The 16,237-nt window shown below is 44.3% G+C and overlaps 2 protein-coding genes across 2 annotated transcripts; one reads left to right on the top strand and one right to left on the bottom strand.

The window, feature by feature from the left end:
• Positions 1-1,021: 1,021 nt before the first annotated feature.
• Positions 1,022-9,763, top strand: poc5 (POC5 centriolar protein homolog (Chlamydomonas)). Its single transcript, XM_083672961.1, has 13 exons — positions 1,022-1,125; positions 1,504-1,587; positions 1,861-2,008; positions 2,926-3,033; positions 3,246-3,436; positions 3,914-4,090; positions 4,502-4,606; positions 5,537-5,716; positions 6,416-6,590; positions 7,669-7,811; positions 8,205-8,306; positions 8,421-8,597; positions 8,883-9,763. The coding sequence occupies exons 2-13, from the start codon at positions 1,504-1,506 to the stop codon at positions 9,012-9,014; spliced, it is 1,722 nt and encodes a 573-aa protein (XP_083529087.1). The 5' UTR covers positions 1,022-1,125; the 3' UTR covers positions 9,015-9,763.
• ankdd1b (ankyrin repeat and death domain containing 1B) lies at positions 9,730-16,099 on the bottom strand. Its single transcript, XM_083672962.1, has 15 exons — positions 16,015-16,099; positions 14,759-14,859; positions 14,320-14,418; positions 13,981-14,079; positions 13,623-13,727; positions 13,309-13,413; positions 13,060-13,158; positions 12,862-12,960; positions 12,295-12,393; positions 12,026-12,124; positions 11,824-11,922; positions 11,505-11,597; positions 10,887-11,088; positions 10,213-10,344; positions 9,730-9,865 (listed from the first exon to the last, which is right to left on the bottom strand). Exons 1-15 carry the CDS (start codon positions 16,052-16,054, stop codon positions 9,813-9,815), a joined length of 1,524 nt encoding a protein of 507 aa, XP_083529088.1. The 5' UTR covers positions 16,055-16,099; the 3' UTR covers positions 9,730-9,812.
• Positions 16,100-16,237: the final 138 nt, after the last annotated feature.

Consider the following 16,237-nt stretch of genomic DNA (forward strand, 5'->3'; position numbering starts at 1 on the left):
GGTGGTAAGGAGCCCCAGTCCTAGCGTGACGCTGCCATTTCTGCCCATGGCCAAAAGAGACCATATGGCTCCTCTGTCTGGAGTCTGTCCCAGTTTCGGCTCCAGACTGCCAAGCCTCTGTCACATATGTGCGGCTTAATGCTATTAAGCATGAGGTCCAGACCTTAAGGCATTGGGTTTTTTTTGTACTTCCTGTCATTACATGTACATGTATAAGTTATCAACCAATCTGCAGTCACAACTAATTATGTCAACAACAGGCAGGTTCTCAGGATGGTGGTATTCCCCAAAGACGTACACGTACTTCAGACGGGTAAGTTAAGATAGTACATTGTTTTATTTTGATTAATTCATGCAGTAATTTGTGTACTTATAATTTAATAAGGCAATGGCTAAGGCTCTTGTCCCTGGGTCATATCTTTGTTTATTTAAGAACAATTGTACACCAGGTTAAGAAAAAGCAAGTGTTTTGCTTAAATGAATTAAGCACACAGCAGGCTTGGTAAAATCAGTCTCAGGTGAAGCTAGCCTAAATGGCATTTGTCAGTCAGGAATAGGCATGTGATTCAGGAGCAGGCACAAAAGCAAACTGTTACAACCCAGGCATGGGCAGAAGAGTCCACTCATAGATTGTCAGCTAGCCTATTGCTAGCTGTTTACTACACTAGTCTACAGCTTCTCTAGGTTAAGCAGCTACATTGACGCGGCTCAAAATCTGGCAGGGTATTAAGCGGATAATCAGGGAGTAAATTCCATTTATATTGATCCAGACTTGCTCGATACATTCAAGATGATAATTGAGATACTACAAGATCTAAGTCTACAATAAGGTACGTCTTTAGCAAGCTAGACAGCTGGACACCACGCAAGTTCACAAAAAGGGCACGCTTTGATTGCAATAATACTTTCAGATTTGTTTCCGCTTACGTTACCGAGGTAACGCGTTAGCCAATCAAAACAATTCTAGCAGGGAGCTCAACTCCAGCAGCCTATCCGATCCCGCGTTGTTGAGAGTTGGTCAGTTTGAAACGGAAGGCAAGCGATTTAAAACTGTCAACCTCGAAAAGTTGGAAACACTAAACAAACGCAGGACGTCCGCAGTTTCAGAGACTGTAAACCACCAAGGTAACAATTTTACAAATATAGAATGTCATGGTATAGCAGCGCCTGTACGCTTGATAGTTTGCGAGTTAACTAATGTTAAAAAGCTATCCGGCTAGCTGCTGTTTTGTCATTCAAGACTCTTGGCTACATGTTTACCCCCTACGCCCATCTGTGACTAGGATTACACATATCATCCACATGTAAATACGTATGAATATATAATCCTAGTCACAAATGGGGGGCTAGTACAGCCCTGAGCATACAGTCAGCTTGTTATTTTCAGTTTGTCATTTATTTTTTCATCATTCGCTGGATAGTGATTATGTCTGATGGTGTGTCAACATACATGGAAAACCACTATTACATTCGGCTGCATTGCTTATTATTGGTCTCTCCCAGATGTCCTCGGATGAAGAGGAGCCGAGCAGTCCAGTTCTGCCAAGGGACTCGGATCGAGGCAGCTCGGTCTCCTCTGAGCTGCAGGTAATCTTACACTTTCTTCATTAATCAATTGAAGACAATGGTTGACGAGTGACTGTTTCCTGTCCTGTGGTGATTTAAAAAATAAATAAAAATTGGCTTCTGGCATTACGACTGCCAATGGCCCCTGGTGTGAGCATTGATTACTTTGTCTTATGATGACTGTTGGATAGATGATTCACTTACTTAAACAAATGTATTTGTTGTAAGTCGCTTTGGATAAAGGCGTCTGTTAAATGCTATAAATGTAAATGTAAAAATGTAAATGATTGACAGGATGAGTACGAGGAGCTTCTCCGCTACGCCGTGGTCACCCCCAAGTTTGAGCCCAGTTCTCAGCTGCAGATGCTGAGCACCTCACGTCTGTCTGTGGACGCATGGACTTCCCGTGGTAACGATGACGCGAGGTCCCATCGCTCAGCAGGTACAGTAGGCCACACACACACACACACACACACACACACACACACATACATACACACACACACACACACACACACACACACACACACAGTTGGTGCACTAAGCTGTTCTGACAGACACACAGCTTGAGGCCCTCCACACATGATCAACAGTCATAAAGGATTTACTGAAAGTTCTGTTAAGAAATGCTCCAGTAATGTTGATTTTTTCATGTGTTTCCCCAGTCAAGGACATGCAAGGACCCAAACACTTGACAGAGAGACAGACTTTTTGAGACAGAGTTTAGGATCACATAGCATTGAAATGTCAAACTTTGATGATATCAGAGAGAGAGAGAGAGAGAGAGAGAGATTTTCCAATAGTTGTCCCCTTAGTGACATCGTTATTTACCAGCACCAGTTATTTACGTATGAGTTTTACTGTATTTGATAACGAATACATTTGTAAAGAAACGGTTCTCACCTCCCTATCACATTAATATGCACGTCCAAGCAGTCTATCAGCCGTCTCTTCCGACTGAGGCGTTCACAGAGGGTTTAGTGCTTAAACTGTCATGGAGTCGTGCTCTGGGATGTAAAAAGCCAGCAGGATTTTCTGGGCCTGTGATTTGTAATGATCTGCTGGCATCCTGCCCAAACAGCTCTTTAGAGTCCAAGTTTTCCTCTTCCCTCTGTAGAATTTAATTAAGATATTGACATAAATGCAGGAGAGTCAGAGTCTTCTTACTTAGCATGCTCACCAGCACACGTTCACTGTCTGCCTGTCTGTGTCTCTCTCTCACTCCCTTTCTCTAATGTATTTTATCCGCCTTTATCCTCCTATCTTCTCTCTCTCACCCATCACTCTGTCTTCTCTCTCTCTCTCTCTCTCTCTCTCTCTCTCTCTCTCTCTCTCTCTCTCTCTCTCTCTCTCGCTCAGGCTCAGTTTTGGAAGCCGAGGAAGGAAGACTTTCTAGCAGGGGGGTGAGATCTGCACGGGCCTCCCCAGTCATCCTAGAACCCATCACGCAGACACGAACGTCTGATGGTGAATACACACAGCCAACACAGGGCCTTATAACTGTAGAATATACATGTATTATATAACAAAAGGCTTCATTAGAAAGACCATTGTGTGCGTGTTTTGTCTTATGGCTGTCTTATTAGTAGTGTCTTATAAGCCAGGCTTAGGGCAGTGTGTGGGAAAGAGATAATGAAATCATCATGTAGGAAACTAATGTGATGCCTGTCGACCTCCAGGTGAGGAGATGGCTGGTGGAAGGTCGTCCGTTGTATCTGAAGCCCACTCAGACAGACGGCGGACGCCGTCCGAGAGGTCCAGACAAAGCAGCCCAGACCCCCTGGTCACCGTGGTGACGGAGATGTTTATCTCAGAGGACAACATGAACAAGATGGAGAACATCCTGGACACCTGGAGCGACAACCTGAAGGTAAGCCTGCTACGTCACCCTTACAGTTGATGATCATGGGGCGCTTAGTGGCGTAGCATACTAATGCGCATACCACATAATCGCAAGGTTCCTGGTTCGATTCCGACCCTCGACCTATCTTGCATGTCATCCCTCCTCTCTCTCACCCATCCTTCCTGTCAACCTCTACTGTCTCTGTCCCAATAAAGCAGAAATGCCCTAAAAACATATTTAAAAAAAGTTGATGATCAATACTGTATGTCAGTTATCAAAGTTATGGAATGCCTCTATTATTTATATATCCTCCATTTTAATGCTTGTGTGCCTTTGGCCATACCCCATGAAGAGGTTTGTCCTGATAGTTCTGTCTCTATCAGATTTGTCCTTGTAAAATATGTATTTATTAGTTTTTTTATAGGTGAAATGGACTGGTAATTTTTTTGTTTCTATTTCTCAATGTTGTTGTGACCATTCCATCTTTGTCTCTCTCCTGCACAGGCCAACGTGATGATGGAGCTGAGGAAGTGGAAACTGGCCTTCGTGGAGCAGCACAAGATGGAGCTGCAGAAGGAGAGAGAGAAACGCGCGGCCCACTTGGCAGGCCTCAACAGAGAGATGGACAGCCTGAAAGAACTGCTCCACACCTACGAGACGTCCAACCAGAGAAAAGACGAGGTGTCTTTCTGATACACACACGCATTATCCAATGGGATATTGTAGAAAGAAAGCCATCCAAGAAGTTGTTTGTAAAACTTTAGAGTCCAGAGTACTTAAGCTTTGTAGAAATATTAGTTTTTACAAAGATCACGACTGATATGGTAATTCTTATCTAATGATCTTCTACAGTACTATCTCACATGGTTGGTTAGTGATGATATGAGTGTATAATAATGTATAATACAGATGTCAGTCTGTAGGCTGAGTAGAGATGTAGCCTTAAAGATCATGACTGATATTGTCATTCTGAGCTGTCCACGTGCATAAGTCTTTCACAGTGTCGATGTGTATGGTGAGCTGAGTGTGAGTCTGTCTGTCTGTCTGTCTGTCTGTCTGTCTGTCTGTCTGTCTGTCGGGTCTCTCCTGTAGGTGATAACGAACCTGAGCCAGGCGGTGGACAGACAGAGAGAGAAGCTGGAACTGATGAGAACCTTCACCCACTGGAGACTGCAGCACAGCGAGGCCAGAGAAGAGGTGAGAGGTTGGGGGGGGAGAGAGGGGGAGAAGACTCACCTGGTAACCAACATGTGACGGACAGGAGTTTGAACATAGGCCCCCTGCAGTGAACGCAAGAACACTGCCTTAGCGGGCTAAGCTAAAGCCTCGGCGTTATCTCAGGTAGCCTAACGCAGGGTGTTGAAGTCTCAGGCCAGATTCCTGGTCTCCAAACCACCTCTGTTACACTAACCTGTGTTATTGACCTCATGTCATATGATAATCTGTATAGGGGGGGATGGGATGAAAGTGGGAGAGAGTAGGAAACCTCATAGATACACATCCACAAAGAAGACCGACACATCATGTTGATGTCTTCTCCTAAAACAGTCAGTTAGCTTAGTCCTGTATTAGCTGAGCAGTCAGTGGGTTTAACACACATATTTTCTCTGAGAAACTAATGTCAAACCGTCATTAGTGCACTGTGCCTCAACACCACTAGATTACTGTCAGTGTCGTTTAATGGTTTATGTAAATCCTGAATCTCTGCGTGATTTACCCACCCGTGCCTTACTGTGTCACTCCACATCGAACACGTATACTATGTCACGTTTTCACACGGATTTCTCCTCTTACTCGGTCTGAGTGACATTTTTGGTTCGCTGATATTCATGCTGGGTTTTAACCCGTATGATGGGTGAGAGGAAGAAAGAGACCATTTTTTATTGCTTTTTTTTTTTTTTCATTTTAATTTGTTTATTCTCTCTGAATGTAAATGTGTTGAATAAGTGATCTTTTTTTTTTCTTTTCTATTTTTTATTTTTTTTTAATCTCATACACTATGAAACAGAAAATAAACTACAAACACACACACCCCCCCAAACAGACAAACCTCGAAATGATTATTTCTGAAAGTAATTCTGAAAGAAAGTATTTATTGAGCAAATATGTGTGCCATCCTTTCCCCAGGCGCACAGCGTCCGTCTGGCAGAGCAGCACCACCAGCTGCAGCTGAAGAAGAAGGTGTGGGTAGGCTGGCACTCCCTCATCCAGGGGAGGTGGAAGGAGCGGGTGGAGCGGGCTTGCCGCGCCCGGGCGGAGGAGGTCTGCGTGCGACTGTCGGCAGATTACGAAGCCAAGGTGGCAGAGGTATGGAGGACGGAGGAAACCGCTTCCGATATCGAAAGATGGGATTTTATTTGACGTTTTGTCCACTTAGGCCTGTCAAAAATGTATTTCCAAGTAGTATACTGGGCTTAATGTAAAACTGAGGCGGCGTAATTCCATACTATTTAGTTGGCATAGGTAGTTCTCGCGGCTGCCTAGTTTCTTTGAAAGAACGGGATGTCATTGAAAATACTTACTATGTAGAACCGGATACCTGAGAGATAAAATAAGGCCCTGTCAAAGTGGAACGGTTGCTTTACACACACTGAGACCTGACACATTTTAGCTTTTTTTTAAATGGCAAATGCACATTTTTGGTGGGGGTTTTTTCTGTAAATCAGAGCCATGTAGAAAGGACTGATAATCTTGGTGAATAATTGCGGCACTAAAGCAGTCGCAGTGAGTGAGCTTGATTGATGGAGGCTGCAGTAAAAAGCCTGAGAGAGAGAGAGAGAGAGAGCTTATTGACAGTACCATTAGACATGTGGAGACAGTGCAGAGAGTATGGAGCAGGCCTAGAACAGAGAAAAGGAATCGCTCTGAGAGAGAATAAGATGTCAGTTTAGAGTCCGAGGTGTGAGGCATGCATCCCATTATCCTTTCAATTCCTCAGCCTTCCTCATTGTTGTCCTCCTTCCTTCCTTTCCCCCCCTCTCTCCCCCCTCTCTCCCCCCTCTCCAGCACGTGGAGGCGGTGGAGAAGGCCCAGACAGAGATCCAGCGTCTGCGCTCGGAGAGGGAGCGTTACGAGGAGTCCATGAAGAAGGCCTTCATGAGGGGAGTGTGTGCCCTCAACATGGAGGCTCTCAGCATGTTCCACACAGGAGAGGGGCGTGGCCCGGAGCACCAACCACACGGTCAGTAGGACAATTCAGTTTCGGTTGGATTTATTTCTCACCCCAAAAACAAAATCTGTGACGTGAAAGGCAACATACAGGGAGTGAAAATAAAGAAATACTTGTAAAAACCATGACACCTCTAACAGACAGTAATTCCGCCACTGTGACGCTGTTACATTATACATTTTTCACAGTTAGCAGACGCCTTTTTACAGGTTAGTAATTGCTTGGGAACTGGTTGCATCCCAATAATGTTTCCTCTCTTCCTGGCGTCCTCTCACCTTCGGAAAACGCATGGGAGGAGAATACCTCAGGGGAGGAAGCTTGGATCTTCACCTCCAACGGGTTTTTAGAAGAAAGGGTGATAAGGAATAGAGGAAAGACTATTGGGACACGTCAAGGCAAAAACAAGGGGATAGGGAAGGCATTTATTCCTGTGTGTGTGTGTGTGTGTGTGCGTGTGTGCGTGTGTGCGTGTGTGCGTGTGCGTACGAAAGCAGTATTGTAGTTACTTATGACACTTATTTGATCATCCATGCAGTAATTGAGTTTCGTTGTTTTTGTATTCCGGCTATTTTAATTAAATTCACATTTTCTCATTTAAATAAAGGAGATGCCAAACATTAATTTGCTTATTTTGCCACGGACAGGACGACTGCAAAGCACAGAATGTCATTATACTGGTTAGATTTCATCAAGAGTGGCTTATTCCATTACCTGCTTTCACCTGTCGGGTCATGAGCCAGCCCCCAGCTTCAGGACACACAGTTGGCCCCGTATGTCACTCTGAAGCAAGGTGCAGATAAATTGGACCTCATCATTTACAGGACTCAGTGTTCTGGAGTAGTCTAATTTCATTCCATCGTAGAATCATTGTAGACATTCAGAGGGTCTTATTGCGTCCTACAGTCAGACCATGTAGGATGAGGTGAAGTAGGCTATTGGTTGGCAAACTGGGAACACATGATTGCACAAAATTCAATATCGAAGCGATTTTAAGAATCACCTGAAACCTATGGAAAAGTGAATCTAGGTCACTGTTCTGCCAGTAATAGTTTTATTAAGAGACTGATTCCAATTGGTCTTTTCTCTGCAGGTGCCCCGCCTCCTCGGGACGAGCCTGGCTCTGGGCCCAGCTCAATGGCCCATTTCCAGCCTAGGACCGTCTCCTCCACAAGGTTCAGCCCACTCCACTTTGACCCACCAGTGCCACCGTCCCAGACTGATGCAGAGGACACGGTAAGATGCTAACACACACTCCGGTGCATGCTATGGTTCCCTCCACTACAATGGATCAGAACCTGTGACAGGGGCCCTGTCATTAAACATCATGTTTTCCCATTGTTTTCCTCTGCTGTATTTGTTATTCTTTTCTCAAGTCATAAGCCTCCCTTGACAACTGTATTTCACAAAGACTTGAATTGTCACACCACAATGTATTCTGATTAATCAAATATAGTTTTGGGATTGCTGCCTCCTCAAACACCACGAGAGGCCACTATATCATGGCTGGTATATTTGTTGTAGATCAACTTGTCTAATTTCTTCCCTCTATGTAATCATAGCTTTCTACCTGTACCCTCCTTGTCTGCCCACTCATTTCCTCTCTCTCCTCGTCCATCTCTCCCTCAGTTGGGCTCCAGTGCCCCGGCATCCAGGGCAGAAGCCTTCCCCTCCACTACAGTGGTTCACAGCTCCCTCCCACCAGGGGGCAGCATAAGCTCTCACAGACAGGTTAGTGTTTTTACAACCATTTCTCAAAGTTCACCTGACAGGTTTCTTACATGGTGTTCCATTGCTGGATTGACCGCTTCATTCACTCACTAACGGTCATAACATGGGGTCCAGGTCAGTTCACGCGTGGTCACGTCCAGTCAGCAGAAAGCCTCCAAGACCGTGACGGCTCGCATCACCGCGCGTTCCGACCTTGCCAAGACCGCCCGCGCTGCCAGCAACCTCCAGGTCATGGGTGTGGCTCCGCCCATGAGCTCTGTCATCGTGGAACGCCATCACCCTGTCACGCAGGTATAGTACAGGAGGGGGGGTCATCACCATAGCAACCGTTGATGTGTTCCAGCAGGTTGTTTGTCAACACAATGGACAGATTCTGTAATATGTGTGTTTTATGTCTTTGTGGGAACAACACCATAGGAAAAGTGGTACAAGCATCAGGATACTTTTGTTAGGCTTGTGCACGTCCAACCGATTTGTTTAAAGTGAGAATAATGCTTCTCTACCTCCTCTGACTCTCTGTGTCTGTGTCTGTGTCTGTGTCTGTGTCTGTGTGTGTGTTTTTTTCTCTGTCTCTAGCTGACCGTTGGTCAGGCCACAGCCGCTAAGTTCCCTCGGTCCACTCAGCAGAGCCAGGGCCCCCCTGGCAACAGGAGCTCCTCCAGAACACACTCAGCCTACCAAGTACACACTATCAAAGTGGTGGAGTAAACACACACACACACACACACAATGTTACACTCCTCATATTCCAGTACAAGCAGTCCTACATAGTCTGTCACTCAAGCTGACATACATGATTCTTCACAGTATTCAACATTCAGGTATACAGATGTTCAGACTAAAAGCTTACCACTCACATTTACTCCTAATGTAGGGTGAGAAAACTATGAAGGACGGTTAGGGGGAATTATTTTTTACCTTTTACCAATGCATTTAGTAACTGATATTTTTTAACAATCGGTAATGGAAAGCAGAATGTGGCTTGATGGAACCGTCCTGTTATCTTTTAAAACGGCGTTTGATAATGTGACTTTTTCACCACTGTTACCTCTCAAATTGAATGAGTGAAATGTTTTAATGTTTTTCTGTGGGTTTTTTTTATTTCTTGTTTTTAAATTATGGAAAGTCAAGTCTTGACTGTTTGGTGTGATATGATCACAAATGTTAAATTATTTTGTTTTTGTGTCTAAAATTGAGTAATGACCACTGTCGTTGATACAGATTTCAAAACTGTGTCAAAGCCATACGTCTTGCCAAAGTCTGCATCACTTACTGTAAAATGCTAATGGAAAGTGAATAAAAATGAATTGGAAGCAAATGTGTTCATAAAACAAGCACAACACTCGTAAATGGCTAGCGCTAGCCTAATGGAGATTTAGTGTGAGATCCTATAATAATAAGTTAATTCCCGTTCAGGTCATATACTGGATGAGACTTTTGGAGCCGTGCTGAGAGGATCGTGAGCTGTCTGTCTGTCCCTCCATGTTAGCTGTTTGTTCCTCCGCTCTATGAAAGGTTGCATCTCCTGGTAATGCCCTCTGTGTCCATTCGTACCTTATCTGCAGGACATAAACATATGTAGCTGTCACCTATGAACTGTAGATATCTTAATGCTGTTAAGTTAAGAGGTCATACGTCAACTGTGAGTTCAAGGCATCTTAAGACATGATCATTGGTTTGCTGTGTATGAGAGAATCCATCTGTGGGGTGAGAGGAACACACTTATAACCATAGTATAGAATAGACATTTGGGCCCCTCATCAACTCCAATGAAATACAGTGCTGTAACATAGAGCAGTGTCTCTCTGTATGGCTGTAACCCTTAACATTTAGTTGTTATCAGAAAACAGTGATTGCCATCTTTTTGTTTAACTGCTCCTATGGACCTTTGTATGCATCAACCTACCTGCAACTCTTTTATTGCCTATGGAGATCAAGGCTTCGTACAGCTCTTTGGCAGGGCTCCCCTGAGCAAGCTCCACCCCATGGAGCCAGATCAGCAACATCCTGTTCCCATGCTCCTGGTAGCTCTGCTGGCCTGCAGTACACAGTACAGTACAAAGACAATTTAGATCAAGAAGCAGATTTGACTGATATGAAATACAGAGAGGAATGGGCTCGCTCATAGAATAGAACAGAATGGAGTCTAATATAATATACGCCATTTAGCTGACGCTTTTATCCAAAGCGACTTACATTGCAGTGAGTGCATACACTTCAGTATATATGGTCCCAGCGGGAATCAAACCCACAACCTAAGCGTTGTTAGCGCCATGCTCTACCAACTGAGCCACAGAGGACCACTCTAGTACTGTAAAGTAGTTTAGTTAAGACAGTCGTCCTTCTTTAAACTTGAGGCAAATCTATCTAGACATGGAGCTTGCAATGCCACATGACTTCGTAGAACCAACTAAATTAAATCAAAATGTTTATATCTATTAAGTATTTCCCTGCCGTGTGGGATCAATAAGATAACTGTACATTTGTGCAGTGGAAATAACCTGTGAAAGACATGAAAGACATGAAAGAACAATGTCTTGATGTGTTAGGTTGGCCTATGAACAGTGCCTGTTGTGTCACCTGTCCACTGCTCTTCTATGGCTGCCACCTGCTGATCGGTGAACTCCCAGTGCTGCGCCAGCCTCCTCCAGTCGCCCTGCTGAAGGAGGTGGTGAGCCAGGTGCCAGGCCGTGGCTCGGATCTGCTTGGTCTCCGAGCGGTGGTCTAATTTAAATGTCAGCGCTGACTCGCTGTGAATCCTCTCATTAAGACCAGGATTGGCCTGAAAGGGTAATCAGATCATGTCACTATAGCTTCCCTGAGAAAGACCACAAGGCCAGAGAGGCTGAAGGTGGGCAGACTAACACACATATATTCATTCACACACACACACACACACACACACACACACACACACATACAAACACACACATACAAACCCATGATTATTGAACGACGGCAGCTCGTTTTAACGTCAGGTAGGCTTGGAGACGGAATAAACGCTAAATCAAATTGACACTGAAATTGGTTTTCAAGTATTTCAGATCCATGAATCATTTTTCTCCACAGCCAGTGTTAATGGTATGACAGGAATTCATCTAGAACTGTGACGTTAGGAAATGAATCACCTATGAATGTAATTATTGATTCCCCTTCCCAGTGAATGGATTAGCAATGGATTTGCATTGTCAGCATCACCTGTTTCCATGTGAAATATCGTTCTGCTTTGATGATCATGTCCACGATGATGACCTCGTCTGCTCTGGCCGCCACTCCAAGTGCGGTCTTACCCTGCTAGTCAGCGAGAGTGGGTGACATAAAGAAAGGAAAAAATCATCGCAATAAGGTCTTGCATCTGCCAAACTCAAACATCAACTGACTGACTTCAACTGTCACAAAACAGACATCGGATGAACCACACTGTGCACAGGGTTCCTATATTTTCTTTGCACTATTCCTAGCAGTGTATTACTGTAAAATGTAGTTCACTGAAAATGATGTAAGTGGTTCCTCCCACCTTGCCCTGGATCGTCAAGTCCATATCAGCTTTAAGGAGCATCTCCACCACATCCACTCTGGCCAGCTCAGCTGCTAGGTGCAGGGCAGACTGGGACCTCTGGGGGCGCCATACAACACTGAGCATCACTCTCTGGAGAACTATACAGCTACATGTTAAACAATGTTAGCTGGCTGAGTTATTGATCCTGCTCAACACGTACCTCGTCAGTGAGGTTGATGTTGCAGCCGGCCTCCAGGAGTGTGTAGATGACAGGGATGTGGCTGTTATTCACGGCTAGGTGGAGAGGCACCTGGCGGTGCTGACAATAGAGACCAAAAAAATAACCCAAGGATGGATCGACTACCGACAAAGAGGAATAACGTGCATCCAAAATCGGCACCGAAGCGTTGGCTTTCTTCATGAAAACCGATTGACCAGGGCTGCATAGTTGATTCTCCAAGCTCTGTTTTTTGTAAAACTGGCTCTCACCTGGTTCTGAAAGTCCATGTTAGCTGAGTTATCGATGAGGAGTTTCGCCAGTGACATGTCGCCCCTCTCTGCTACAGGGTGTAGGGCACTGCATTTGGCCTGAGAGAAGAGAGAGCAAGAGGTTCCCGTTGAAAGAGGACAGGAGAGAGGGAGTTTCAATGAGGAGTATCCATTATGTGCACATGTAAAAAGGCCCCTTGTATACTTGTGTTACTATGGTTGAGTCCAGGGAATATACAGTGCCTGTCAAAAGTTTGGACACACCTTCTCATTCAATGGTTTTTCCTTTTTTTTTTAAATTTATTTTTATTTTTTATTATTTTCTACATTGTAGATTAATGTTGAAGACATTAAAACTATGAAGGAACACATATGGAATTATGTAGTAGACAAAAAAGTGTTAAACAAACCAGAATATGGTTTATATTTCATATTCTTCAAAGTAGCCACCTTTTGCTTTGATGACAGCTTTGCACACTCTTGGCAAGTTTGTGTCCAAACTTTTGACTGGTACTGTACATATCCTGTGTTTCAAACGTTTGAGTCTGTTTTTCTACCTTTACTTACTGTGGTGAGGATATCTGGATTGCAGCCTGCCACCATGAGGGCCTGGACAGTCTCCTCATGGCCCCTGTCTGCAGCCAGGTACAGAGCCGTCTCCCCTGCCTGGAACAGGAAGACAGATCAGATCAGCTGGAGATCATCAGGCAGACAGTCACCTACGATCAATGGATCAGAGACAGACGGTTTACATTGACTCTCTACCATATTCACTTCATTCCGAGTATCAAAGTTCTTCAGCAGTAGCTGCAGAGCATTCAAGTGGCCATTCATGGCAGCCAAGTGCAGAGATGTGTCCCCACACTAGAATGTAGAGAGAGAAGAAGGAAGAGAGAGTGAATGAAAAACGAAATACATTTCACTTGGGGTACAGCCTCCTTACAGGTGGGAAACAAACACACATGAGCGAGCACGCACGTGCACACACACACAGACACACACACACATACACACCTGGTTTCCCTTCATGGTGGCCATACAGTAAGGCTCCTCCATCAACATCTCCAACATCTCTACACAACCATGCTCTGCAGCCAATGCAAACGGCCGGTGTCCAGTCTAAGAAAGAGAGACAGACAGACAGACAGACAGACAGACAGACAGAGCATACGAGAGAGATTGAGAAAGCTAAAACACTTCCAAATCAAAAACCCCCTTTATGGTGCACTAGGAATCATTTCATTACAAAGACACTTGTTGGATCATCTTTGGCATGAGTGTACTTCAGAAACCGAGGGGAGTCAGAATGAGACAGATGGAGTGGTCACCTGGTCCTCTTTGTCCAGCTCCTTCATCTGCAGGTCATCGACGATGTAGCTCAAAATATCAGTGTGGTTGTTGATGGCAGCACAGTGCATGATGTTCATTCCCTCCTGAGAATAGACTCAAAATTCACCATGTGACACCTCACCATACATATGAGACTGTAGCCCAATGAGACTTCAGGTTGTTAAATGATTTTATTGATGGAAAGGTAAATGTGCTGCTGCCAGATGTAGAAGGGCAGCTCAGATCTGTCCAGCTTGCTGAGGAAGTGGACGTTTCTAAGACATATTCAATCTTGTTCTTGGGCAGAAATGTTCTTCAACATCAGACCGACAGTTTTATTCATTGGAGGCTCCTTACCGCATTCACAACCTTCTGGTCAGCACCAGCCTGCACCAGCAACTTCAGGATGTCCAGACAGCCAAACCAGGCTGCCAGGTGGATCGCTGTCACTCCATGCTGTTTGTGTGTTAGAGAGAGGAGGGAGAAATCAAACCCAAAACAAAACAAGTAGTAGCAGGAATTATTGATTTAGAAGTTCCCACTGTATATGTTTGCTCTGGCAATGTAAGATGTTGTATCATGCAGCAGGAGAGATGAGGGAGAGGAAAAGAGAGAAACAAAGGGAGATATAGTTGAGAAAGAGAAGTGACATGAGGACCGAATCATGAGCTGTAGATGTTTTGTGGATCTCCCCACCTTGTCCTGTTGATCCAGTTTGGGTCTCCTCTTTAGAATGACTTCGACGGCTTCTTTGCTTTTACAAGCTACTGCGTAGTGCAGGGCAGTCCGATTATGCTGGGGGTCAAACAACAACAATACTGATTTTTTTTTCTTCTTTTTTTTTCTACTTTATTGGTATAGAGACAGTAGAGATTGACAGGAAGGATGGGAGAGAGAGAGGAGGGATGACATGCAAGACAGGTCGAGGGTCGGAATCGAACCAGGTGTTGCGATTACGTGTTAAGCGCGTTAGTGTGCTACGCCACTAAGCGCCCCCAATATCGATTAATTGTCTAAATTATAATTGTTTCAAAATCAGTTGACGAATTGGCTTCAAATGAAAAGTTAGAAAGAGTAGAATTTCAACGTCATACAGTTTTCCCCCAAACCGCGGCGGGCGGCGAGGAGGACCCACCACGTTCTTGGCATTCACGTTCACGGTCCTCCCCAGAGCCTTCATGGTTTCCACGTCGTTCTTCTTCGCTGCCTTTATGTACTCCTTCTCTGCATCCAGCACTACATAAGAACAGAGAGACACTGGTAGATTACCCATGAATAAGACACCCTCCTGTAATATACTGTATCCCATTTTGAATTACCAATCTAAAACGTGAGACCTGTGGGAAAACAGCAAGCGCAAAATTAGCAATTTAAATGAACTATCCTGCTCTTAGAAGAGACTATAAGACAGACTTGGGATGGGAGAAAATGATTATGGACTTGTGCACAAGTGTAATCACTACATTACACGCAATGTTTACCATACAGTAAGTCAGAGCTTCTCTAAACCGTGTATGCACACAGCTTATGACCACACATTAGACACATGATGTGCGACTGTTTTGGAAGAACAAGAGTCAATATTTATTGAAAATGCATGCACAGTGTGTGTGTGTGTGTGTGTGTGTGTGTGTGTGTGTGTGTGTGTGTGTGTGTGTGTGTGTGTGTGTGTGTGCAGAGCTTGAACTTGTCTCAGCCCTATGCAAACACAGCTCTCTACTGAAATTTCAGTCAAACCAAATGAAACAAATGATTAACTCAGGGTGAGGCTGACCCCGGAAGCGTTTGCTAAAAGTATTGACAGAAACTTCTTACCATTTTCCGTCATAAATATATATATTTAAGTATTAGCATGTCCTGTTATTTACTCTCATGCCTTATTTATGAGTGTGTGCCTTCAATTGTGTGCGCTGTTGTTTTTACAATGATAATATATGCCATTTAGCTGACGCTTTTATCCAAAGCGACTTACATTGCAGTGAGTGCATACATCTCAGTATATATGGTCCCAGCAGGAATCAAACCCACAACCTAAGCGTGGTTAGCGCCATGCTCTACCAAGTGAGCCACAGATTACCATTCATTTCACTCTTACATTCTTACGTGCGAAATTGAATTGCATGAACTATTGGTTTTGCTTTGCGTATTATGTTATGACTGCAGTTGGCGCACATTTAATTGACTGAGACAGCAGTTGCCAATGCCTATCACTTCCTCCCTCCCTGAACTAGTTTCCAAACATGCCTCCAGAATTGGAGATAAAAAGGAAATGGACAGTTAGCCTGGGTTACTTTTGGACTACATTGGCTTAGTGGTAACGTGACTGAGGAATTTGAGAACTACACTTTTGAATACATTTACGAAATTGTAACTTTTCTTGATTGCACCTACCCGTGTCTGTGGTTCTGTTTGTCATGGGATCCATCATCATTCGATTTATTTAGCAATCCCCATAGTTTGAAACATACATAAGCACAAAAGAGCTGTGGTCAAGAGACTCAGGTATTGAGTTCAAACTATTCCTCAATAGGTAAGAAGTACTCAAAAAGCCTGTTCAACAGGGAGTCGCTTCAGGCTAGTATTTGTCTTCTGTTGAACCTCATTCAGAACGCTT

This window comes from Argentina silus, assembly GCF_951799395.1.
Source record: "Argentina silus genome assembly, chromosome: 7".
Classification (NCBI taxonomy): Eukaryota; Metazoa; Chordata; class Actinopteri; order Argentiniformes; family Argentinidae; genus Argentina; species Argentina silus.